Source organism: Pogoniulus pusillus, chromosome Z (assembly GCF_015220805.1).
Source record: "Pogoniulus pusillus isolate bPogPus1 chromosome Z, bPogPus1.pri, whole genome shotgun sequence".
NCBI lineage: Eukaryota > Metazoa > Chordata > Aves > Piciformes > Lybiidae > Pogoniulus > Pogoniulus pusillus.
Window position 1 is genome coordinate 89,611,180 of NC_087309.1, and position 27,164 is coordinate 89,638,343.

At 43.8% G+C, this 27,164-nt stretch overlaps 1 protein-coding gene across 2 annotated transcripts in view; it reads left to right on the forward strand.

Annotated features, from left to right (window-relative positions):
* The first annotated feature begins 217 nt into the window (after positions 1-217).
* The window catches only part of MTAP (methylthioadenosine phosphorylase), a 46,102-nt gene continuing 19,155 nt past the window's right edge, over positions 218-27,164 (forward strand). The window contains exons 1-6 of one of the 2 annotated variants that reach the window (XM_064140363.1): positions 218-541; positions 6,592-6,678; positions 10,524-10,582; positions 13,035-13,202; positions 18,971-19,073; positions 26,518-26,757. In XM_064140363.1, the coding sequence (XP_063996433.1) occupies positions 515-541; positions 6,592-6,678; positions 10,524-10,582; positions 13,035-13,202; positions 18,971-19,073; positions 26,518-26,757 (684 nt within the window). In that variant the 5' untranslated portion in view covers positions 218-514. The remainder of the gene's footprint in view (positions 542-6,591; positions 6,679-10,523; positions 10,583-13,034; positions 13,203-18,970; positions 19,074-26,517; positions 26,758-27,164) is intronic. The other variant, XM_064140365.1, reaches the window with a different exon arrangement.

Sequence of the window (27,164 nt, forward strand, 5' to 3'; positions counted from 1 at the left end):
GGAGGTTAAGAAAAAAAGGAAGTAAAAGACACAAAACACAGACAACAAACAAGTTATGTTAAGTCCTGTGACCCAAAACTACGATGAATCAGATTTTACTCCAACAAACTGCTTTGTATGGTACGTCCCTACCGGTTTCTGAAAGAATTCCAGGGCCGTGACCACTATTAAGCAGCACTAACCCAGGGCTCACAAGCAGGCACCGATCCCTCCGGCCGGGAGAGATGAGCCCTGAGGCACTCCCGCCCTTTCCCTCCCACTCGGGCCGCAGGCTAAGGCCTCCCGAGCCCACTCTCTTCTTTGCCCCAGTTCGGCAGGAGAGCGTCAGCGGCGTGGCCTCGCCTCAGCCCGGGCGGGCGCTGCCACCTAGCGAGGACTCAGGCGGAGAAGCCACCGCCAGCAGCGGGCTCTGCGCGCTGGCGGGGGCGGGGAGCGGCCAGGCCAGGCCACACACGACGCGCCGCCCGCCAAGCCAGCAGCCTGCTGGCGGTAGCGTCCCGCCCTTCCCTCCAACATGGCGGCCGCCGCGGGGGCTGTGAAGGTAAGCGACGCCATAGACTGGGAACGTGATGGAGGCCATCGCTGTCCTCAACCCCTCCCCGCTGCTGGGCTGGGCTACGGCTGTGCGAAGCGAGAGCGGAGGATGCGGGCCGGGCCATGCCGCAGCCCTCCTGGCGCTGCCCGTCGCTGGCTGTGTCGTGCCACGCTCCGTGCTCTCTTCCTGCTGCCCTCCCGCCCCGCGTGCTGGCTGGGAGCGGGCCCCGCAGCACGGCGGCCTTTGGTGGTGCCGAGCAGGAGAGCGGCCGGCACCGCGGGCAGCGCCGGGACGAGTTACCTTCTCCAGCCCAGGACCTCGTGTCGCCGCGGGGCTGGCCGCCGGCTCTCCGCCGTGCTTGGGCGGGCGGCTTGCTTCGGCTCCGCACGCCCGCGGCCGGATGGTTAGCCAGCATGGTTAGCCAGTCTGCTAATTTGGTTTTTGTTTTGGTTTCTTTTGGGTTTTGTTTGTTTGTTTGTTTTTGTAATTGAAAACCGGAGGTCCTAAGGTTTGCGACCGGGCTGCGGTGTGTCGGATTTATCAGTGTGAGGCAGTCGGGCGGGTTTGTAACCATTGCAGGCTACAGAGATACCGAAGCGCCATCAGAGCGGAGCCCGGTATTGAAAGTGTTGCATAAGACTCGTCCCTCCCCTCTATTTGGAAAACGGCTCAAAAAGGTGACCGTCTGCATCAGACATAAACAGGCGAATCAGGCTGGAGATCTGGGGTGTGTGTTTTGACAAAAATATGAGTTAGTTGTCTGAAGGGAAGTAAGTTTCCTAGGTGTTTCGGCCTGCAGAGATTGGTTTTGTTTTGCAGAGGAAGCAGGTTCTTTTAATCGTAAATAGTACGCCCCTTGCTGTTAATCTTCTTTTAAGTTGCAGTCTTTTCAGTACTGTCCTCCTTTCATCATTCTCTAGATAAAAGAGATAAATTCATCAATTGCTTAGTTGTCACAAGGGCTCACAGCTGACTGTGGCAGCATTTAATGTTTATTAACGTTTAAGACCCTTGTACCCTTGCTGCGTTAATGCTTCTGGTTTGTACGCTTGAACCTGTTCAAGGAATTTCACCAAACATCAGGTGAGAAGGGGCACACGCTGAAGTGTGAGCATGATTTAGACTCCCACAGGGAAATTATTTTGGTTTTGTAGTCGCTGATGTAACTTTTTTTTTTTAGGTTTCACTTTTGTTGCTCTTCATCGTAGTTTTCGAGATGACCTGTAGTGTAGTAACATACTCCCGGTTTCATTTTGCTGCAGTGCCATTTTACTTCAGATTTAACTCCAGGTCAAATTAAGTGTTTTATTATGCTGTAGTCTGTGTTTCATTCTGCTACAATGCCATTTTGCTATAGATTTAACTCCAGGTAGCTTTAGCTACAGCCTCCATTAATTTTACAAGTTACATTCTTCATGTCCCATTGTTAAGATGCAAAGTCTGGAATGAAGCCTGGATGTGGCTGCCTCTGCATTTTGAGGAAAATGTGACTTCTCTCCCTGAATCGATTTTTGACAGTGCTTTGCTTTCAGTGCTGGGCTACTGGGTGAAAGTAAACCTCTCTTTGCAGAGTGCCTCATAACTGAGCCTAGAGCAGCTGTGTTCCATGGATAAATCACTAGAAGGTCTGGAAAAGAGCATTTAATACAGAATCACATTTTTTTAGCCCACAGAAACAGATGATATTCCTGGAGCTTATACTCTTGCAGAGAAGTAAATGTTAATTTTAGAATTGGAGTTGGCATTACATGGTTGGAGAAACAGCCGCTTCAACAAATCTCTGCTGGCCTATCATTTCTTCCACTGTAGTAGCTCTCCTGTAAGTTACAGTGAGCCCAGACAGTGTTACCTAATGTGGCATGAAAGTGATCAAACTGCTGCTAAAATTTTTTTGGGGGAAGAAGATGGCAAAAACATGTTCAAGGTAGTCTAGCTCTTGTGAGCTTTGAGTTCTCCTCACTGAGAGCCGTGGATATTTTACCAGCTGTTTGCACTGCAGCCATTTCTGTAGCTTGGCCACTGGTGTAAAAGCTTGCTCTGGAACTGAACTGTGCAGCAGAGGCAGGAGTAGGAGCCTAAGCTAATCTGAAAGTAACCTCACTAGGCCTATGCTACTGTGACCAAACCAAGCTCTGTGCTGCCACAGGTCAAGTGTGCCTCTTTCTGATGCAGGATTGATCACTTACAGTGTTGGATCTAGATGTTCATTGAATCATAGAATTGTTTTGGTTGGAAAATACCTTTAAGATCATCAAATTCAACCACAGTCTAACTCTGTGGAGGCTGGTGCTAAAACCAGGTCCCTCAGCACCACATCTCTTTGTCTTTTAAACACGTAAAATATTGGTGTCTCAGCCACCTCCATGTGGAGCCTATTCCAGTGTTTGAGAACCCTTTCAGTGAAGAAGTTTCTTATATCCAGCTTAAATGTTGCCTGGTTCACCTTAGAGCGGTTTCCTTTCATTCTGTCACCAACCTCCATCTGGCTCCAAACTCCTTCCAGGGAGCAGTAGAGAGTAAGGTCTACCTCAGCTTCCCTTTCTCCAGGCTAAACAGCACTAGTTCCTGCAGCTGCTTCTCAGATGACCAGCTCTCCAGAAGTATCGCCTCTCTCTTAAGGGCCTTGAGGCATTACAGTTCCAGTTGTGGCTGCCTCCAGTGTTACAGTGTTTTCCAGTGTCAATAACTTTCACTTTGCCAGACGTAAAAAATTAAAGTAAATAAGCATTCCCTTTTGATTATTCCCAATCTTAAATCATAGGACACTAACAAAGCATAGCAAACTGAAACTGGTTAACTTGTTAAAGGAAGCTTTTCCTTTTACATTTCAAAAACTCCACCATATTGATTTTGGCTCCTGTTATGGAATGCACACAAGAGCAATTATGAAGCTTGTATTTTGTTGCTTTTTAGTTTTGTTACTATTCCTGTGGCACACAACATGATTCTCAAGGAAAAAAAAATACTCAGCCTAAACTATTTAGTTTTCAGAGTTTTCATAAGCAGTCTGACAGTCTGATTATGATGAATAAGAACCATGAGTAACATGGGAACAGAGCCATCAGTACTACTGCAAACAATAATCTATGTCTTTCCTAATACTTGCATATTGTGAGTGTTGGAGTGGGTGGATTTTTAAATGGCATTTTCTATTGCACTACTCCTCGCTCTCCACAGGGAGGTAGCAAAAGGAAGTAGGAGACCTCTTAACGATACTACAGGGATCAGCGTTTACATCATCTGGTGTGCAAAGCTTTCTCAGATGCATTTGATGTGTAAGGGAAACCACCGAGCCTCTGCTTCTTGAAACGAAGTGCTTGATGAGTCAGCTAATTCAGTGGTTGAACAAATGAGGTCTTTGTAAAAGTGAAAAGTAAAGAAGAAACTAAAGACAGATATGTGTGTGTGTGTGTGTGAGAGAGAGAGGAAGGGGATTGCTGTATTTTGAGGTCTGGAGGTTTTGCTTGAGAAATTTTCTGTCTGCAAAGGTAATAAAAATGGTGGAACTGATGACAGTGGTTGTTTTTGTCCATGGTACTCAGCCATGATATGAATTCTTCAGCTTAAAGTGAGACAAACTCTGCAATCCCTCATCACATTGGAGTAGTATGGTCTCTGTGTGATAAATAGTGGCATTATTTTTAAATGTCATTTACTGTGCATGAGATTGTGCCTGACAGTACCCATTCCACCCAAAGTGCTAAGCATTCTGAACTCGAGGAAATGTGACTTAATTGAAGGTGGCATTATCCCTAGGAAGACAAAAACCCAGGATACTTTCCAATGATGAACTAGAAACAAAATTCAGATGCGTTTTTCTTTAGCTGTATCACAGTCACAGGTGAGTTTGATTTCAGAATATGTGAGATTATAGGATGAGAGGAAATGGCCTCAAGTTGTGCCAGGGGGTGTTTAGATTGGGCATTAGGGAAAAGAAATCTTCCCTGAAGATGTTGTTATGCCCTGGAACTGCTTAGAGAAGTGGTGGAATCACCATCCCTTAAGGAGATTTTAAAAGACAAAAAAAAATGTGCTGCTGAAGTACATGTTTCAGTGATGGCTTGGCAGTGTTTGGTTAGTGGTTGGGCTTTATGATCTAAAAGGTCTTTTCCATCTTAAATGATTCTGTGGTTGCATGTTTCAAATTACATCATTTCTTCTTTCTTTCTTTCCCCTTTTTTACAAAGGAGCTGGAGCAGATGAGCAAGAATAAGAAATCAGTAATTACTAAAGTGTGACCAATTGGTTGCAATTGTGAGTCACTTCAGGCTTTTTCACTACAAGTAGTACCAAAATACATTAGACTCTTAGCCTGATTTCCTAAGGGGAAAAAAAAATAATTGGCCTTTTGCCATCTCCTTTCCCTTTCCGTTATACTTTGAAACAATCAGTCAATGTCATAATAAATTAGGGAAAATTACTTTAAAAGATTCCAATTAAAAAGTAGGAGGTGCAAGCTGCCTTTCAGTACCTGAAGTGGGCCTACAAAAAGGCTGCAAAGGGAGTGTTTCTAAAGGCCTGCAGTGATTGGACAAAGGCCAGTGATTTGAAGTTAGAGGAGATTTAAATTGGGAGTTAGGAGGAAGCTCTTTACCATGAGGATGGTGGAACACTGCAGGAGTTGCCCAGGGAGGTATTTGGGACCTCATCCTTGAAGATATTCAAGGTCAGGCTTGACAATGATCTGTGCAACCTGATCTATAATGGAGGATGTCCCTGCTCACTGCAAGGGGTTAGGCTAGATGACCTTTGGAGGTCCCTTCCAACCCAAACCATTCTATGATTCTAAATTTCTACCTGGGGAAAGCTTTTAAGCTGAATAAAAACTGACGCCAGTGTGCCTACACAGGAGACAATCAGCTAGCTGCAAGCAGAGTCTGAGTCAACACTTAAAATTGGCTTATCCGGTGTATGAGAAGGTGTAAATATGTGAAGAAATTCCATCAGTGCTCGCAGCAGGTGAAAATGTCAACAGATTCTTCTGATTTCACTTGCAAAGGTGCTGTAGAGGTGCTTCCATTTTCCAGGAGGTATGCAGAGATTACTTACAGAAATGGGAAACTTTTAGATCTTGGCAAGTGAATACAAACATCCTGATTTTATAAAAAATATTTTCACGGTTTCTTATCGCAGAAGATGAAGGCTGGAAGGGAGGCAGCCCCATCTGGTCCAGCTACTGTGCTGAAGCAGGGGCACCCACAGCAGCTTGCCCAGGATCACAGTGTCCAGACAGGTTTGGAATGTCTCCAGAGAAGGAGACTCCTCAACTTCTTTGGGCAGCCTGCTGCAGGCCTCCAGGACCCTCACACTGAGGAAGTTTTTCTTTGTTTAGTTGGAACTTTCTGTGTTCAGTTTGTGCTCACTGGCCATATCCTCTTGACCTCCATCCTTTAGTTTTTGATCAGCATTGAGAAGATCACCTCTCAAGCTGCTCTTCTGCAGGCTGAACTGCTCCATGTCTGTCAGTCTCCTCAAAGATATACTACAGTGCTGTCAGCATCTTTGTAGTTTTTTCTGGACTCTCCCCAGTAGTTCCCTGTCTCTCTTGAGCTGGAAAACCCAGAACTGGTCCCACTACTCTAGATGTGGCCTCACCAGGACAGACTAGTATGTGCAATACTCCATACCAACACCCAGCATTCAGTATGGCAGTTATGTATAGAACTGTTTTACCACATGTAAATAAGAAACCTTTGTTATAATGTACTCTGTACAGGTATTTTTCACTTACTAAGAGGGATTCCCAAATAATGCACTTATTTTTTTCTGTTGGCAATAAAGGGTGAATTGACTCAACTCTGTGCATTTTCCTTGGCTTTTTAAATTTGGTATCTTTTAAAAGGAGGATTGTGGCACAGGAAACTGACACGTTAAATATTGTTGTTTAAAATCAATTGTTTGAAATTTCCTTTCTGAGCATGCTGTGTTTTGTTGATCTGTGGCCTAATTTTACATGAAGGACAAAATACATTTTGTAGCTAGCTGCTTACGTTTTCAAGCATGCCATTAAATGGAGTGTAGTCTCATCAAAATTGACATGTACTTTTCTCTGCAAGATTGGGATTATTGGTGGAACTGGCCTGGATGATCCAGATATCTTAGAAGGAAGAACAGAAAAATATGTTGATACTCCTTATGGCAAGGTCTGTATAATTTTCTTTTTTCTTTATTACTGAGACTTTTTGCTGTAAAGATGTTTGCATGCTTTGAAGAATTTTCGTACTGTTGTGAAATGAATGCTTGAGGGAGGTGCTGTCTGTTGTGTGATTCTTAGCTTGTAGAAACAAGGTGTTAGTTACAAAGGTGATGTGCCAAGGGGTCTTTTCTCATTTGTAGATGGGATGAACTTAAAACTCATCACTGAGTTTGCAGTTGGGAGGAACAAACCCTCAAATTTATGCAGTTATGTGGCATGTATATATCAGATCACTTCAGGAACCAGGAATAGTGAGAAACTGCTCCTTGAGATATAGGGGACGCTATCTTCTTTTAACCACTGAATTAGGCTTTACATACCAGTGTTCTCCTGACAGTCTTATTTACAGCCATGTAATTCAAAACCATTTGAAAATGAAACCCCTAAATTGATTTTGTGGCACAGGTATTCCTGACCAACTCTACTTCACACTGCTTCAGCCCTTTCCCTTAGCAAAAGGAGGCTAGAAGTGTTGCTCTGTACCCAGCGCTGAGTGTGCTGTGAAGGACAGTTCCTGCCCCAAAGCATTTGGTGTAGGAACAAGAAAGACAGAGTTTTAGAGGGAGTTTTATAGGCAGGAAATCCAAGAGAAGAGAGGTTCAAGATGATGCAGGAAGTTCATAGAAGAACTAGATATCAGATATTTTGTAATGTCATAAGACCAGAGGAGTCTGAGTGCTTTGTAATTGCCATCAGAATTATATCTCACAAAGCCTACCAATGTGTGCTATTATGTATACAATAAAACATCTACCAGGTGGTAGCAAGACTTTTTATAGGAGGAAGCTTTCCCAGAAATCATGGAATCATAGAATCAATCGGGGTTAGAAGGGACCACAAGGATAATCTAGTTTCAACCCCCATGCCATGGGCAGGGACACCCTACCCTAGATCAGGCTAGCCAGAGCCTCATCCAGCCTGGCTTTAAACACCTCCAGAAGTGGGCCTCAACCACCTCTCTGGGCAACCTATTCCGGGGTCTCACCACTCTCATGGTGAAGAACTTCCTCCTCACGTCCAGTCTGAATCCCCACCTCCAGCTTTGCTCCATTCCCTTTAGTCCTGTCACTACCTGATAGCCTAAGAAGTCCCTCCCAAGCATTTTTGTAGGCCCACTTCAGATACTGGAAGACCACAAGAAGGTCACCTCAGAGCCTCTCTTCTCCAGACTAAACAGCCCCAACTCTTTCAGTCTGTTCTCATAGGAGAGGTGCTCCAGCCCTCTGATCATCCTCGTGGCCCTTCTCTGGACATGCTCCAGCATCTCCACATCCCTTTTGTAATAGGGGCTCCAGAACTTGATGCAGTACTCCAGGTGGGGTCTCGCCAGAGCAGAGTAGAGGGGGAGAATCACCTTCCTCGATCTGCTGGCCACACTTTTCCTGATGCAGCCCAGGATCTGGTTGGCTTTCTAGACAGCAAATACACACTGCTGGCTCATGTTGATCTTGTTGTCCACCAGCACCCCCAAGTCCCTCTCCTCAGGGCTGCTCTCCAGCCACTCACTGCCCGATCCCCCATTATAAATGGTTCAAAGGGAAAGTAAGAGTGTAAAAAAACAGAATGTGCACATCATTCAAGAAGGAGAAAGAGATTGAGATAAATATTAAAGGAGGAGAAAACATGATCAGGAAAATAACATTTCCCTCAGCCTTCAAAATCTCTTAACAAACTGCACAAGAATGAAGAGAACTTGCCTCTTCCATTGTCTGTGCTCTGAAGAGCAGTCAGTGTTGTTCTGAAGTAGAATCCACTGACTAAGCCAAACTACTTTCATTGCATTCCCAGTTTTTTTGAGAGTCATTGATGGTAACGGCAGAGCTGTTTCTGTAGGATACTCACAAAGCAAAAATAGCACTATCCTTGTAGCAGATTCTAACTGAAATCTTTGTATCCTGAGAGGGAGGAACACTTTTCCTCTCTCACACAGATCTGTCCAGTTCACCCTGAAGGCCACAGTGGCAGAACAGCGTTGTGCTGTGATGCAACAGGATATGGGTGGTCCAAATTCTACATGCAGTGGGTGGTCTACATTAGGGTTTAGTGTGGCTGAAGAGAGTGAGATGCCTTCTGCACAAGGGAGTGAGAAAAAGCTTCCTCAGACCTGCACCTCTGGTCAGCACAGAAAATTTATTTTATTTAGGAAGTCACTTAGCTACTGCCTTTTTTTCCTGTAACCTTCACAGAATGTGCTACATGGATATAGGAGAGCAAGTCTTGGTTGCCTCTGGTTTGTGAGATGTCATGATAAGAATACAAGCGTGGTTTCTAGGGTCTGTGCTGACCTCAACTGAGACTGCTGACTTTGACGGAAAACTGCAGTTTCTTGGGGGTTTGGTGTCTGTGAAAGGAAGCACAGCCAAACAGCCAGCTTTTGTTGTTGTCTTTTTTGGCCTGTTTCATCTGCCACCCTTAGATCTGGACTCCTGAGAACTCAAGCCATTGGACCTGATGGTTGTTCCATGTAGATTCACTTCTGCATAGGCCCCATTAGCCTCAGGGTTTGAATGCAGTTTTCATCCTCATGGAACAACTGTTGGATCAGCCTTGGTGTGAGACATACAGGTCTCGGACCACAAGTTAACAGTGGCATGTAGTCGAGAGACTTCAGGTGAAGCAGAAACAGACCTCACCTTTGGTATTATTAGATGGATCAATATTTGCCTATTTTGCTACCGAGGCTGTTTGGCATTGAGGAAGGAGGTGTTACACAACTTGCCTTTCTCATTTTAGAACAGCAGAGATAAGAGAAGCAGCTATTACTGAATACAAAGGGGCAAATGAGAACTTAAAGTATGCTTGAAAAAGCTTAGATGTTTGTGGTTTGTATCAATATTTTTTTCTAAAGGTGTGTCTTATTCATGATGGACACTGAAATAAAACCAAATTCAGTTTTTTTTCTGCCATAAAAATGCTTTTTGATAGAGCTATGACATGAGTGGAGAGAGAATATAAAATTTTAAGAGGAAAAGTGCTTACTCTAAGAAAACTGTTTATGAGTTTGTGGCCTTTTAATTGCTGAGAGAACCAGAGGTGCAACATCGCACCTACTTCATTCAGCATGGAAGAATAAAAGTGAATGTCTGAATGCCAAGAGGAAAATTAAAGGCATTGTTAAAAAAATGCATGTCCTATAAAATCAAAGTGTACAATTCTACTTCCCTTAATTCTTAAGTTTCTTGGCAAGGACATTGCCAAAAGACTTTTATTTGAAGACCTTTCTGGTGGTGGCATTTCCCTGGCACCTGGCACCTTTGACATTTGAGTACTTGTAAATGGGAGAAAGATGTCAAATACTGAAACAGGCTGCTTGGGGAAGTGGTTGAACCATTGTCCTTGGAGGGATTTGCAAGGCATGCAGGGATGGTGTTGAGGAACATGGTTTAGCGCCAGGCTTGGCACATAGTGGTTGGACTTGATGGTCTTAAAGATCTTTTCCTGCCTAAACCATTCTTTTATGGTGTGCTTATCAATTTACAGGCAACTTGAATACTGTTTCAAAGTACTTGAAAGTATTCCTGTTTGAAACCTTGAAGTAAGGAGTTGCAGCATCAATGTTAGTATAAACATAAGGAAATTGTGATGATCTTTCTTGTGTCATGTTTAATCTTCTTGTTCCAAACTGTTTGACCAACTTGCCATAACAAATTACAGAGCTGAGGAAAATGTCAAACTACAATGGCAAGTGATACATTATTTCATTTTCTTGCTTATTTTTTGTTTTCTTGCTTATTTTTAAGTAGCAGTTAAGGTTTCTGATGTGACTGTCAAACTCATTTGCTTATTTTACAGCCATCAGATGCTTTGGTACTGGGAAAGATAAAAAATGTGGACTGTGTGCTGTTGGCAAGGTAAATGGAATCTTCTTTAAAACTGTCATTTTTCTGTTGTTTTATATATATATATATATATATATATATATATATACACACATTAGGTGAACTGGATTTTTATTCTGACTTCATCTTGCTCTGTATGGTTGTTAGCCATGTCCAGCAAAAGCCTGTTTTTTTTTTCTTGCACAAATGTGATGTTGCAAGGACTGAGAGTATAAAAACACCACCTAGATTGGGAAAGAGTATTCCAGTGGGGTCTGCTGCCATAGAAAGAACAGCAAACTGCAAAGCTTCCTGCTCTGGTAGATTGGTCGTGATACCCTCAGTAAATCTGTCTGCTTTTATCTCTGGAAATTTCCTTTGTGAAAACTGGGAAATACCTCTTTCCAGATGAACTCTATCTCTGGCACTACTGCTGACTCTTGCAGAACATTTTATTTGGTTATTGAGTCCTCTGGCTGTTAGCTTTATTGCTTAGGAGGCTGCACACACTGTAGTCATTTTTATTCAGACCTGTCTTACCATACTCAGACTCTGGAATGAGGGCTCTGCAGATGATGGCATGAAAATGTCACATTAATATTAGTCACCATGTCCCATAGCTGGGACCACTGTGATACTAGATTAAATGTAAGAATGCTATCACAGTTCTGAGCTGCTGGACACTGTGAACAGGGCCATCAGCCACAAGTGAAGATGATGAATGAAGTCCAGTATCCATCCAGGAAGCCCAGGGAAGACATGGGGCCAGAGACAGTTGGAAACGTGGCTGCAGCATGTGTCCAAAGTCCATCCAGAAAACAGGTCTGGAGGTAAACTTCAGCACAGGACTGAAGGCCATGCAATATACAGGGCTGGGGACAGTCACACCTGTGACATAGGTCAGGCCAGGAGTGAGGACTGAGGCCTGAGCTTGGAGACAGGAGCACCTAGGCTGGGTGGTCATGGACACCAGGTGTTTTGGTGGAGGTCCCTGGTGAGGCTGGCCAGGACAAGTATGACCTGTGGTGTACTCAAGGCAGGAATTCTTTTCATGCCACTGTTTTTCTGTTAAGCTACTGACTGTTAACTATGTCTGTGACTATGCATCAGTGTGTGGTTTTACTTTTCTTATCTTGGGTAAACTTTGCTTGTATATTTTATTACAGCTGGACAGTATTTTTCTCATTTTCTCAAATGAAATGCTAAACCAAGAGCTCATAGCTGTGCTGTATCAAAGTAGGCCTTGGACTTCACATGAGTGAACAATTTGAATGTGGTTTGTATCCTCACTGAGATCTATGATCTTGCATAGATCTGTGACATACAACAATTAATGAGTTTTGGTTTTAGGGTTAAGGTACCTGCAACTCCGCTTTGTGTTTTGGGAAAAGCTAGAGTTGCTTTGAATGACAGATTTTTGTGAAAAGAAGTCCTGTACATTCCAGAAGAGGATTATGGCAGCAGCTGCAACATCAAACAATAAGTCTACCTACTAGCTTATCAGAACTGCTAATGACAGCATGGGAATCCTGCCAGACAGTGCTTGCTCATGTGTGCAACTCCCAGTGCCCAGTTGATCAAGTTCTTTTAGACCTTTTGGACTCTGTGAAATTGGGAAACTGAGTTCCTCCTTTCCGCTTACATGGCTGCAAATAATGTTCTGACATGCTTGATATTATATGAGTGATGTACCTCTGTAGTGATAACACAAAAAGTTTGTGCTTATAAGAAAGACTAAATATTTCCTGTCTTGGTGAAAAAACAAGTAACACTACAACAGTGTGAAGTCATTCTTCTAATTTATGAAAGCTGTCAGACCATTTTAAGAGCGAAGAGAAAAATGTGATGATTCTACTGTTTCCTTTGGGAAGGCCAGAGATTAAAGCAGTGTGTTCATTCTGTTTTTAATTTCCTGTGATGTGTCACTCTTTTCTGTATGGGAAAATACAAACTGCACTTGTGAGCAGAAAATTTGTAGAGTTGAATATAGATCTTAAAAAATTGATTTAGTGTTTGGAAGATTTAATTTGCTGCACCTGGGTTGTTAGACTCTGGAACTGAGTTATGGAACTCAGAGAAAAATACTTTTTATACTCCTGAAGCTGCTGAAATATATTTAGATTGTATGTTAAGATTTTCATTACAGTCTTGAACTTAAAAAGAACTGCATTTAGAAAGAAAACTACACCATTACTTTTAAAATCAGATGCTGAGAGAATCTCAGTACAGTTAGAAAACAAGCTGTACCAAGGGTAGTTGAAATGGTCACTTCCAGTGCCTTTAGAGAAATTATGTTTCCTGGAGTTCTCCTTACCTGGGAGATGGACAGTGATTTCAGTCTGGTGGTTTGGGGTTGTTTGGGTTTTTTTTTTCTGGTTGGTTGGTTTTTTGTGTTTTTTTAGTGGGTTTTTTTTGTTTGGTTGGTTTTTGTTTGTTTGTTTATGTTTTTTTTTAATTCACTCTCTTGAAACCTTTATCTTTACAGACATGGAAGACATCATACAATTATGCCATCAAATGTCAATTACCGTGCCAATATCTGGGCATTAAAAGAAGAAAATTGTTCACATGTGTTAGTGACTACTGCTTGTGGTTCCTTACGAGAGGAGATACAGCCTGGTGATCTTGTCATAATTGACCAGTTCATTGACAGGTGAGTAATGTTTAATTGTGTTCTTAATTCAGGGAGACAGGTTAAGTTAAGATGTGTAATAACCTGGCACTGTTAAAATGAATTTTTTTGTGGAATGTGGTGGTAGCTTCAGTTTTCATGGTGTCGTGGAGGGGTTTCTCTATTCCTTCCCTGTTAGGGGGAGGTGAGAGATTAATTTGAGGCTTCTTGTATAGAGTCTTCTCAAGAAAAGGGAACTGTCCCTAGATGTTACAGAGGAAGGAACATGGATAAGAGCACAGGCTGATCTAAGGTTTAAGACAGGCAGGTAGGAAAGTAAAGAAATAATGAAGCTGTACAGAAGAGAGTCAAAAAGTAATAGCGAAGGATGGGAGGAGATTGTTATAAAACAAAGATGAGTACTAACGTCATTTTTGAGTGAATGAGTACTTGTAAATGGGAAAAAGGATGTCAGTGTGTTGACTTTTTTTAATTTCCTAATGTGATGGCTTAGATGTTACTCCCACACACACACACACTTTAGAAATCATCCAGACTAGACTCAGCCGGCTCTGGAAATTGAATGAAGCTTTGTATTTACAGCTTAGCACAATATACAAACAGATATTTACAGTATATATACAGTTATATACAGAAATGTACAAGGTAAAAGGTAATACAGAAACACAACTCCCCTCCCAGAAACCTGAGTCCCCAGGAGGGGCTCCCAACTGTCATTCCACTTTCTCCCACCCCTCTCTACCTTACCCCAGAGATTGCCTTGTGCCCAAGGAAGAATGGAGATTTGGCCAGGGGGTTAAGCAGGTGGAATAATCAGAGAGATGGCCGGTCCACATCCTGGATAGAGGACGACTCTCTTATCTATGTTTGGATTCTTCCACTTATACCTCTCAGCAAGCCTATGAGTGAAGTAGACAACACCCTTGTTTCCCATTCACAGCCTGTAACCTAGTTCTTCTCACCAAAGCATTCTAGCTAGCTTCAACCTAGCACATTTTGGCATGGTTTATGGAGCTTCTCTGAGCTTTTGTGGGGCTGCTGGCAATATTTTAATGCCAACTGAACATATATACCGAAGTTTGTTCTCTTCAGGTTTTGACTTACTGGCTTTTTTATGTGTGTGTGCAACTGAAATGCTTTTTCTTGTAAGGGACAGTAAGTACAGTGTATCTAAATGACTAAGTATCCTGGCAGAAGCAGGCTCCATATAAAGGGCTTCCTGTTATACTGGAACTGATTTATGAGTGGAGAGCAGCTGTGTTGTTGAGAATGATTTTTTTTTTTTCCTCTCTCTTTTTTTTTTTATTTTCAAGTGTAAAGGCATTGAGGTTGATCACTTTGTTTATACGGATTAAATCATAATCATCCTTATTATGCCAGTAACACTTGAAAAAGAGTAATTTTAGTATTGATACTGGTCTTCATGGAAAGGTATTAAACATACTTGAGTACAGGGTTTGGAAAAAAGAATAATGGTGACCGATCCAAACCAGATATATGGAGCTTTAACAATGAATTTTGATGAATATACATCTGCTATTAACAAAGGCTCTCAGCCACTCAACCGTTGAAGGAGGTATAAAGGCTTTCTGGCTGAGCACCTGCAATGCCCATTTTGCTGTATTGCTTTCCATAAATCCAGTGCTTGGATCCCCTTGACCATGTACAAAGGTCTTTGGGGAGCACAGAGCTGGCACAGTCTTCTTCTATATCTCTGCCTGGTCTGGGTACAAGGAGTAAAAAGCCAGCACTGGGTGTAAACCCTGTTTTAATCATCTTCAGCTAGATCTTTCTTGGGTTATTTCTCCCTATCAGCTCACTGTCTACTTGAAGTCACTGTGACAGGAGCTCTGGAAAGGAAGAGGGTAATGGTTGGACTAGATGATCTTCCCAGCTCCCTTCCAACTCCTAACGTTCTGTGATTCTGTGAGTAAAGCACCAGCTATTTTGTCATCATTGTCACCTAGCAGACTCAGTGGTAGGTGAAGGGAGGCAAACTCTGCCAAACTGTGAATTGCGTATGTGGCAAGAAGTAACTTCTATCACAGAGACCCTGCAGCTCTAAACAAGAAACAGCTGGAATGATTTCAGTGTTGTTATCTGCAACGGATGAGGGGTGGAAGTATGGAGAAACTAACTTTTGCAGAGGTCAGGCAGAATGACATTAACAGAGCCAGGAAATTAACCCAGATATGAAATCTGAGACCATCCTTCACCCAAAAAGTCATTATCAAAATCAGCAATTCATTTTGAACCGGCCTAATCTCTTCCCACAGCTTTAAAATCCCCAGCACTTGCCAGTCTGCATCATAACTTGTGAGCTGGAAAAAAGACATCACAGAACCACAACATGATGAGGTTAGAAAGGATCTCTCGAGATCTAGTCCAACTCCACTTCCAGAGCAGGTTGCACACCATGACATCTAGGTGGGTTTTGAATGACTGCAGAGAATGATTCTCTCTGAGCAGGCTGTTCAGTGCTTCACTGCCTTCACAGCAAAGATGTTCTTCCTCACGTTTAGATGGAACTTCTATGTTCAGGCTTTTGCCTGTTATCTCTTGTCTTGTCACTGGGCACCACTGAAAACAGACTGGCCTCATCCTGTTGACACCTACCCTTTAAGTACTGATAAATGCATAAATAATGTAAAATAAGCATAAATGCCATGAATTATTTCAGTAGTTGTACTCAAGCTATTGCTGCCCAGAAGCACATAAGCAAACTGGTGGTAGATGTTGTACTGAACACTGTGATGTCTCACATGCTCTGGAACATGACACTCCCAAAGCAATACTCGTGCTGTAGCTCACGTTTTGCCAGCGCTCATCACAGCCACATGGCAGGAGAAGTGTTCCCATGAGCACAAATAATCAGATTTGGATGAAGTTTGAAGAAGAAAAAAAAAAAAAAAAAAGAAAAAGGTTATAGAACAAATGAGTGCATTCATCTGACATGAAGGTGAGTGAAAGGACGGGGTAATTTACATTGAAGCAAAGAAGACAAATAGTTTCTTGGTCTGCATTAGCAGGGGTATTGCCAGCAGGGGTATTGCTGGCAATTCTCTCTCTTTACTTAGCACCAGTGTGCCACACCTGGAATGCTAACTGCTTCCAGTGGTGTTGAATTGTCAACAATCTATTAGTAATTAAAGAATAAAATGAAAATTAATGCTGGAATCTGCATAAAAAGCAGTCTCAACATGCCTTGCCTCTTCAGGGGCACTGGAAGAAAATTCGTGACAGAATTTTTTAGAGTGTAACAGTAGCGTAATAGTTCTGCTGGTATGTGTGACAAAGGATTTGCACAATAAATTTGGCAGCTGTTACAGGATTTGTTTTATGAAGCTATTTTCTGCATCTTCCTGACAGAGCTGAGTCATCCAAGTTAAGTAGTTAACTTCTCACTCTTCTATTTTTGTGGCAAACAGCAGCAGCAAAGTGAAAAGGAAGTATTAAAACAACCGAGATGAGTCTGAGCTTGCCAGTTGACTAACAACACTGCAATATACTAACAGGAGTTAAAGACATGAAAGCATTTCTTTCAGATCCTTTTAGTCACTGTTTTCAAGGAAAAGAACATTTGTAGCCTGTAGTAGTTACTTCTGGACTTCGAAGTAGGGAGGACACCCTGTAAATATTTTGGTACTTAACTAACAAAACATAGCTTTTAAAATATACTCACTAATAGGTAAGTGTGAAGGAAGCAGAGACTTTTATGTACAAAATCGAACACTAGGAGTGCTAATTATCTGCAGAATCAAGATCTCAAAAGGTAGGAAATATTTAGCTCTCATTACACCTACTCAGTGTCCACCACTGTAAATCAGATCTGTGTCCTCAGCTAGACAGAAGTCCTGTCATTAATACCACAGTACACATGCCCAAGGGGAGCAAACTGCAGTTGCTTTCTGCCCAGTTCCCATCCACTATTCCTGCTTCATACGTGAAAGGAGAGTAATGATGTGTTCCATATGAAGAGCTAGAGGCACCCCCACAGCAAACTGCTGGCTAAGCTGTCAGCCCGCGGCTTGGATGCCATGTCGTATGGGTAGCTTCTGCAGCATACTGGATGGCAACACTCTGTGCTAGGTTAGGAACTGGCTGGAGGGCCGAGCCCAGAGAGTGGTGGTGAATGGTGCCACATCCAGCTGGCGGCCAGTCACTAGTGGTGTCCCTCAGGGATCAGTGCTGGGCCCCATCCTCTTTAACATCTTCATAGATGATCTGGATGAGGGCATGGAGTCAGTCATCAACAAGTTTGCAGATGACACCAAGGTGGGAGCAGATGTGACTGAGTTGGAGGGCAGAAGGGCTCTGCAGCGGGACCTTGACTGCCTGGACAGATGGGCAGAGTCCAATGGGATGGCATTCAATAGCTCCAAGTGCAGGGTGCTGCACTTTGGCCACAACAACCCCATGCAGAGATACAGGCTGGGGTCGGAGTGGCTGGAGAGCAGCCAAACAGAGAGGGATCTGGGGGCGCTGATTGATACCTGCCTGAACATGAGCCAGCAGTGTGCCCAGGTGGCCAAGAGAGCCAGTGGCATCCTGGCCTGCATCAGGAATGGTGTGGTCAGCAGGAGCAGGGAGGTCATTCTGCCCCTGTACTCTGCACTGGTTAGACCTCACCTTGAGTACTGTGTTCAGTTCTGGGCCCCCCAGTTTAGAAGGGACACTGAGATGCTTGAGCATGTCCAGAGAAGGGCAACGAGGCTGGTGAGAGGCCTTGAGCACAAGCCCTACGAGGAGAGGCTTAGGGAGCTGGGATTGTTTAGCCTGGAGAAGAGGAGGCTCAGGGGTGACCTTATTGCTGTCTACAACTACCTGAAGGGTGGTTGTAGCCAGGGGGAGGTTGCTCTCTTCTCGCAGGTGGCCAGCACCAGAACAAGAGGACACAGCCTCAAGCTGCGCCAGGGGAAATTTAGGCTGGAGGTGAGGAGAAAGTTCTTCACTGAGAGAGTCATTGGACACTGGAATGGGCTGCCTGGGGAGGTGGTGGAGTTGCTGTCCCTGGGGCTGTTCAAGGCAAGATTGGACGTGGCACTTGGTGCCATGGTCTAGCCTTGAGCTCTGTGGTAAAGGGTTGGACTTGATGATCTATGAGGTCTCTTCCAACTTTGGTGGTGATACTGTGATATTCAACCACTTCCATGCAAGGAAGCAATTTCTCAGTTGAGAGAAGGGGGGAAAAGAATTATTCTATTTGGAAGATGCCAATGCACACACGTAATCTTTCTGAGAATATGAGGACATCTTGTTCTTTCTGGTTGAATTCACACACTATTTTTTTTGTGCTCAGGAAGCTTTCTCTAAACATCCACACTTTCGATGTAGGACTGCAATGATAGGAGCAAACTATTTTGGCCAGCTTTATGGTAATTCAGTCTTGATTACTTCCCTCCCTGAAAGTTTACTGTGCTTTTTTTTTTTTTCCCCCCCAGAGATTACTTGCCTGACTTAAGTTTATCTGGTTTCTTTTGGGTAGAATCATAGCATGATGTGGCTGTTTGTGTCACTTTGGAAGAAGTCAGCATTTCAGCACATTGTTAACAACAGATTTTCTCATATTAATTGACAATGCACCACTGGGGTTTAACACAACTTAAAACACTTAAACTCAGTTCTTGACACTTTCTACAGAGGCAAAACAGGATTATAAGTGGTCATTAAAAATGTTGATATTTTTGTACCCTCTCAGGAACGCTGCAGGTTTGGATTTATGACAATTTCTGGGTTTCTCTTCTGTTTTTCCCCATTCTTCTCTCTGAGCGTGTTTTCTGCTTTTCTAGGACAACTAAAAGATGTTGTACTTTATATGATGGGCAGCATTCCAGTCTTCCTGGAGTATGTCATATTCCAATGGCAGAGCCATTCTGCACCAAAACCAGAGAGGTTAGTGATTTTTGTGACTGTTTTTAGAAATGTTATTTTTATGGCACTTACAACACCATGGAATCAAAGAATGCTTTGGTTTGGAAGAGACCTTAAAGATCATCTAGTTCAAATCCCCTTGCCATGCACAGGAACACCTCCTGCTAGAACAGGTTGCTGAAAGCCCTGTGGCTCCATCTAGCCTGGCCTGGAACACTTCAAAGGTTGGAGTATCTACCTCCATAGTTAGTGAATTATGTGTTCTTAGAATACAAAGGAAATCTGCATCTCTTTATTCCTGTTTCTCAGATATGTTATAGTATTAAGGAAAAATGTTTTATTGCAAGGCATGAAAAGTAGAAGATTTTGTGTCTACAGGAGCTATCTTCCTAAGGAAGGTAGAGAAGATGTCAGCAACTCATATTTCCCTAGGGTCTTAGTAACAGGGCAAAAACGAGGTCACAAACCAAGAAAGCAACGAAGTGGACAATGCAGGAAGGTAGAATTAGGTATTAGTTCCTTTTTCTGAATAAAACTGTGCCTGTGGTGGAGGCTTTCTGCATACTTAGTACAAAAAGGATTAAATGAATAGGACTTCAACATTTATAGAAATTACAGTATTGGATTTGTGCTTTTGTCCGTAGTAGCAGTGGGTGGTGATAGAGAATGAAGTTAAATGCAGAAGCAAGCCATATTACACTACCCTTTTATTCTTGCTCTTAGTTTTGTCACCATAGGCTTTTCAGGCTTCAAAAACACATAGAACAAGTGGTGTAAAACACTTCTTTTCAATACCTTTGTAAGTTCCTGGCAGGGGTGTGATTAAATATGCTGCTGTGACCTGTTCTTAGACTTGGGGAAGGTGAAGATGGAACTGTGTAGTTTATGCTAATGTGGCATGATTTGATCAGAAGCTATAAGGAGGTTCATTCTTCAGGGTCACAGGAATGCTTACAGAATCTATCATATCCATCTAAGAGACTTGCTATGTGTGCTGCTGGTCACTACACTGAGCAGGACAGAGCTGCATTGTGAAGCAGATGGCCAAATCTGTACCCAGAGCATGCATCAGTATTGGTACTACTGAGCTACTTGCCACCAATTCACCTCAGTGTCGTTTTAAGATATTTTCATTATTTGTCCAGATCCAGAGTGGGTTTCAGGTGTCCACCAGCAGTTCTGCAGCATCCTTGCTGGAGGCCCGTAGCCAGCTGTGTTCTCCAGAGTGAGTAGTGAGTGTGGTCTTTTTCTAAACTTCATCAGTGACCTGCGTGAAGGGGCAGAGGGAACCCTTAGAAGGTTTGCTGTTGATACAGGAGTGGCTGACCTGACTTTAGGCTGTACTGCCATTCAGCCAGACCTGGACAGGCTGAGAGCTGGTCTGAGAGGAATCTCATGAAATTCAACAAGGGCAAATGTAGGGTTCTGCACCTAGGGAGGAATAACCTCCTGCACCAGTACTGGTAAGGGGCTGAACTCCTGGAAAAGGGCTCTCTTGATAAGGACCTGGGAGACCCGTGAGACACCAATGTACCCTTGTGGCCAGGAAAGCAAATGGTCTCCTGGGATGCATTAAGAGGGGTGTGAACGAGCAAGTCAAAGGGAGATTCTCCAGTGCCTCAACTCTGCCCTAGCAAGGCCACAGTTGGAATATTGTGGCCACACAATACTCAATTCAAGAAAGACTGGAAAAGTACTGAAGATGCTGTGGAGCCCAGAGCATCTCTGTGAGGAGGGAAAGGCCGAGGGCACTGGGGCTGTTTGGCCTGGCAGAGCAGCCTGGGAGGGGATCTGCTGTATTCTCAGCAAGAACTAAAGGGTAAGGGGAAAGGGTGTAGGACCAGACCCTTTTCAGTGGTGCACAGTGGCAGGACACAAGGCAATGGGCACAAAAGGGAACCCAGAAGGTTCCATTTGAAGAGGAGGAAAAAATCATGTACTCTGAGGATGCAAGAGTTCTGGAGCAGTCTACGCAGAGAGGCTGTGAAATTCTCCTTCTCTGGAGAGATCGCAAACCCACCAGGACATTGTAATGCTGGGCAACTTGCTGTGGGTGCCCCAGCTTTAGCAGAGGGCATTCGACTAGATAATCTCCAGAAGTCCCAGCTGCTACCATTCTGTGGTTCTTAGAACAAGGGAGAATCAAGATGATTTACAATGAAATGCATACATTTAAAATCTCATGAGGAAACACACCATTGCATACTGTTCCTGTCCATACTTCTGCCTTTCTTCCACAGCCCAGCAGATTATGGTAAACACTTCACATTTTCTTGTGCAACAAGAACCTAACTATGTTGCTCTTGCCAAAGGTGGGTTGGCACATAGTTGCTCGCTGACTTGCAAGCATGGTGTCATGTCAGCAGATGCAAGGAGCTTACTGAAAGCTAACTGTATACTTCCTAACTGAATCACAACCAGTGCTGTTGCTGAACCATACTTCACGGTGTCTGTCTTATTGTTCAAAAAGTACATCTGATAAGCCATTTCCTGAGTTTTCAGGAAACATACATCAAAGCTAGCTTTCATTAAGTAGCTAGAGACAATGTTATTTGGGTATTACATAAAAGCCCAACAGAGAACTGCTCCTTTTCAAACAGAGAAAAAACATTTAGGTACTTCCCAGTCTCATATGTAATCATCTCGTTAGCATATGCATTCTAACAGATGTTTTAAAGAATGTGTGGTTTTGAGTCTTAGTGAGGCTGAAAAGGGATGCTTTCACTTCATTTGAAAATAGCAGGTAAAAGTGACAAGCTCTTTTTCCTGTAGCTATCTCTGAAAACTCTTGAAATCATTTCAGCACAGTTTATCCTGCTTCATAGATAAATACAGTAATGGGAAAGCAAAAAATATTAATGTTGTAAACTGTTTAAGAATTTTTTCTTTTCATGGAAAACATCCAAAAACTTTACATTCAATCATATCTGTGCAAACAGAGGAAAGTACTCTGGTTTATTTGGTTTATGCACTGTAACTTCAGTGAGATTCTGAAAGGGTTATCTTTTTCTCCAGCTGCAAATTGTTGAGTTACGTAGGGTGCCTTGGTTATTGCTGCTTTCAGAAACTGTGGCTCACTGCAGCACCTTATAGGGAACAAACCTGAGATTTTGTGGAGCTATTTCCCAGCTGTGGTTTAAGTCACAGCTGAAGTTGCCTGTTGGTTTATTAACAATGTGTAATTAACTGGCAATCAATGAGTCATACTCAGAATTAATATCAGCAGTAAAACACAATATTAGAATTATGTAATCATTGAGGCTGGAAACTGCCTTTAAGGTCATCAAGTCCAGCTGTGTGATTAATATGAATTTAAATTACAGCATGTTACCACACCTGGAGTACTTGGTCCAGTTCTGGAGCCCCCATCACATGAAGGACATTCAGCTGTGTGCTGGTTTGAGGCTAATTGAAATATTTTGCTGAAAGATATTAAATCCTTAGCTGTGAGAAAAAAAAGAAAAAAAGCCCAACATGTGCCCTCTATCACCCATTCTTATCACACAGTATCACAGTATCACCAAGGTTGCAAGAGACCTCACAGATCATCAAGTCCAACCCTTTACCACAGTGCCCAAGGCTAGACCATGGCACCAAGTGCCACATCCAACCTTGCCTTGAACTGCCCCAGGGACGACGACTCCACCACCTCCCCAGGCAGCCCATTCCAGTGTCCAATGACTCTCTCAGTGAAGAACTTTCTCCTCACCTCGAGCCGAAATTTCCCCTGGCGCAGCCTGAGGCTGTGTCCTCTTGTTCTGGCGCTGGCCACCTGAGAGAAGAGAGCAACCTCCTCCTGGCCACAACCACCCTTCAGGTAGTTGTAGACAGCAATAAGGTCACCCCTGAGCCTCCTCTTCTCCAGGCTAAACAACCCCAGCTCCCTAAGCCTCTCCTCGTAGGGCTTGTGCTCGAGGCCTCTCACCAGCCTCGTCGCCCTTCTCTGGACACGCTCAAGCATCTCAGTGTCCTTCCTAAACTGGGGGGCCCAGAACTGAACGCAGTACTCGAGGTGTGGTCTAACCAGTGCAGAGTACAGGGGCAGAATGACCTCCCTGCTCCTGCTGACCACACCACTCCTGATGCAGGCCAGGATGCCACTGGCTCTCTTGGCCACCTGGGCACACTGCTGGCTCATGTTCAGGCGGGTATCAATCAGTACCCCCAGATCCCTCTCTGTCTGGCTGCTCTCCAGCCACTCTGACCCCAGCCTGTATCTCTGCATGGGGTTGTTGTGGCCAAAGTGCAGCACCCTGCACTTTGAGCTATTGAACCCCATCCCATTGGCCTCTGCCCATCTGTCCAGGCGGTCAAGGTCCCGCTGCAGAGCCCTTCTGCCCTCCAGCTCAGTCACATCTGCCCCCAGCTTAGTGTCATCTGCAAACTTGCTGATGACTGACTCCATGCCCTCATCCAGATCATCTATGAAGATGTTAAAGAGGATGGGGCCCAGCACTGATCCCTGAGGGACACCACTAGTGACTGGCCGCCAGCTGGATGTGGCACCATTCACCACCACTCTCTGGGTCCGGCCCTCCAGCCAGTTCCTAACCCAGCACAGAGTGTTACCATCCAAGCCGCAGGCTGACAGCTTAGCCAGCAGTTTGCTGTGGGGGACAGTGTCAAAGGCCTTGCTGAAGTCCAGATAGACCACATCCACAGGCCTCCCCACATCCACCAAGCGGGTCACCTGATCATAGAAGGAGATCAGGTTAGAAAGGCAGGATCTGCCCTTCCTAAACCCATGCTGGCTTCCTAAACCCATTCTTCTGCTGAGAAACGCAATTAGTCAAAATATAGGTAAGACACTCACTTCTCACACACTGCTGAGCTGTCACTTCTGGCTGTGCCTTCTTTCTGGCAGTCTAGGCTCAGTGGCTGTCTCTGCCTTAGGTCTCTAATCCACCTAACCCTTTTTCCTTTAACCTCTTTGCCATCTTTTTGACATCTCACCTCAGATCTCTCCAGACTTACCACGTGAGATATACGTGGGTTGATCTGGTTATTTCTGAAGGGAGGGAAAGAGGGAGGTGGAAGGAGGTTTGGGTTAGGAGCCCTCCTGGGGACTCTGATTTCTGGGAGGAGTATTGTGTTTCTGTATTACTTTTAACTTGTATGTAACTGTATATATTTGTGCATATATACTTGAAAATTATGCTAAGCTGTAAATATAGCTTCATTCCTTAACTTCCAGCTGACTTGAGTCTAGTCTGGGTGATTTTCTTAAGTGTGGGGGAGCGAGTAACTCCCAAGCCATCACAAACTGTTAGTGCAAGTCCAGAAGAAGGCTGTGAAGATGACCAGAGAGATAGAACAACTTAATTGTGAAGACAGTGTGAGAGTGTTGAAGTTGTTCACTCTGGGGAAGAGAAGTCACTAGGGAGCCCTTCTAGCAGTATTCCAGTATTTGAAGTGATCCTACAGGATAGCTGGAGAGGGTCTTTCTACAGATGTATGTAGCAATAGGACATGGTGTAATAGCTTCAAACTGGAGAAGCTGAATTTAGATTAGACATTAGGAAGAAATTCTTCCCCATGAGAGTGGTGAGGCACTGGAACATGTGCCCAGATAAATTGTGAAGCATCCAACCCTAGAAATGTTCAAGGGCAGATTGGAGGTGTAGTAGGAGATCTAGTAGATGGCCCTGCCCGTAGTGGAAGGGTTGGAACTAGATGATCTTGACGGTCCCTTCCAACCCAAACCATTCTGTGATTCTATGCTGGTAAACGCCTACAGATTTGTAAGTGTCTTTTTGTAGCTAATCCCCAGAAGCTCTGCCTTGCCCTTTGCATATTCATGCACCAACACCCATCTCAGCACATACGGGTTTAGGTGCACACCTACTGCCTTCTGGGAGGGCAGGATTACCTGTTTACATGCATCTAGAGTGGGAGATGTGGGTAACCCAGCTGTGTATGTACTTTTGCTGCTCCACATCATCCAATGATACATGCACCAGTGAGGAGGCACCCTACAAGGTCACACAGTAAACTCAAGGTATCACTGCCCATTGCACCTGTGTATGGTGGGTCAACCAACCAGCTGGAGTGCAGACTTCTCACAGTGTTTTGTGGGGAGGCTGCCACAGTGGCCTGTGTAAAGGTCATGGTGCTGACAAGTCAGCTTCTAGTGATGTCAAGCTAGGTTTTCACTGCTGCTGTTATGGAGGTCTCTCCTGCATTGTCATAATTTTTCAAGTTGTTTTTATAGTTCAAGCATTTCTTGTCTGTTGATGACAGTTTTAAATAGATGTCATAAAATCACAGAATTGTTCGAGTTGGAAGGGACCTTGAAGTCCTTTTGTACCAACCCTCCTGACATGGGCAGGGACACCTCCTGCTAAACCAGGTTGCTCAAAGCCTCATCCAGCCTGGTGGTAAACACTTCTAGGGCTGAATTGTCCACAACCTCTCTGGAAAATCCATTTAAGTGTCTTGTCACCCTCATAATAAAGAACTTCTTCCTAATGTCTAACCTAAGCCTACTCTAATTTAAAACCATTGTCCCTTGTCCCATCACCACAGGCCCTCCAGCTCTTCTGTAGCCCTGTTCGTACGCAGAACAGTTTTGGGTGTCATTGTCTGATTTACACATGCTGGTACACTCTTATTCCTGCTTTGTGAACTGATGTTACCCAGGCCATTTACCAGGAGAAAAAGTCATGATGATTCTGCCACATACAAGGACTTGCTGGAACCATAAAGACTAATCTGAAGTACATACTGTATGTAAAGTGTGCAGTCACTGGCATGGGAAAATGTGGTAATATCTTCTCTCCCAATTCCCAGAGTGATCTTTGAAGTATGTACTTGTGAAGTTTTACTTTAAAAAAACACATTTCCTATTGCTGCTTGCACTGTGGTTCCTAACTCCACCACGTGGAGGATTTTTGTTTCACCTAAACATAAAGAAAGAATTATTTGGTGTGAGAGTGCTGGAGGCCTGGAGCAGACTGCCCAGAGAGGTTGTGGAGTCTCCTTCTGTGGGGAGATTCCAAAGTCATCTGGACATTGTGATCCTGGCCATGCTGCTGTGGGTGACCCTACTTTAGCAAGGGAGTTGGACTAGCTGATCTCCAGAGATCACTTCCCCACCATTTCTGTGATGTGGTAGTGTGGTCCTTAATGAAGGCTTTTCATTGTTCTGTTCTCAGTGTAAGCACAGCCTAACTACCATGTGAAAAATTTCTGCTTTCCAGTCTTCTTGGTCTGCTTTGAAAACAGTGATCCAGCTGGTACTAATAAAATCAGATGAGTTCAAGATCATTCCTCTTAGCAGAACTACTGTTCTCTTGCTGGATGAGGAAACTGAAACTTGTCCTTGTTTTTTGATGGCTGTAGCCATAGGAGGCTTGACTGCTTTTTGCATAAAGCTAATTTCTTTTGTGCATAACTTTTTTGATGGAACACAAGAGCAATGCACCAGGCAATTATTTCAATTTCTTGATATTGACATATTTTGCAGGTTCTTATTGAGACTGCCAGGAGGCTGGGGCTCCATTGCCATTCCAAGGGGACAATGGTAACAATTGAGGGCCCACGTTTCAGTTCTCGAGCAGAAAGCTTGATGTTTCGCAGCTGGGGAGCTGATGTTATCAACATGACCACAGTGCCAGAAGTGATTCTTGCAAAAGAAGCTGGGATGAGTTATGCCAGTATTGCCATGGCAACAGATTATGACTGCTGGAAGGAACATGAAGAAGCAGTGAGTGAAACTCTTTTCCTCTGGTCTGGTCCACAGGAATCTAGGTTTTGGGAAGAGATCACATGCTGAACTAGATCTGTTCTTACTTACATTGCTGTCACTGAGTTATTCTGGATGGATGTGAAAGTAATAACAGGATCACTTGTTGCTGCCTCATTAATTTTCATAAACTAGCATTTTCATGAACTAGCATAAACTTGCCTCCTCTCCTGCCTGCATTAGGGGGTCTGTGTGTATGAAGATCACGAGCTCTGTGTATGACCTCATCTTCCTGTAGTTGGCGTGGTATTTTTCCCGTGCAGAACAATGTCTCTCCTTTAGTTCTCCTGTTTGTATAAAATAGAATCAAGAGAAACTAAGTTTCTACTGGCTAAAAATACCACAGCATTTGAAAGTTTCACCTTTTC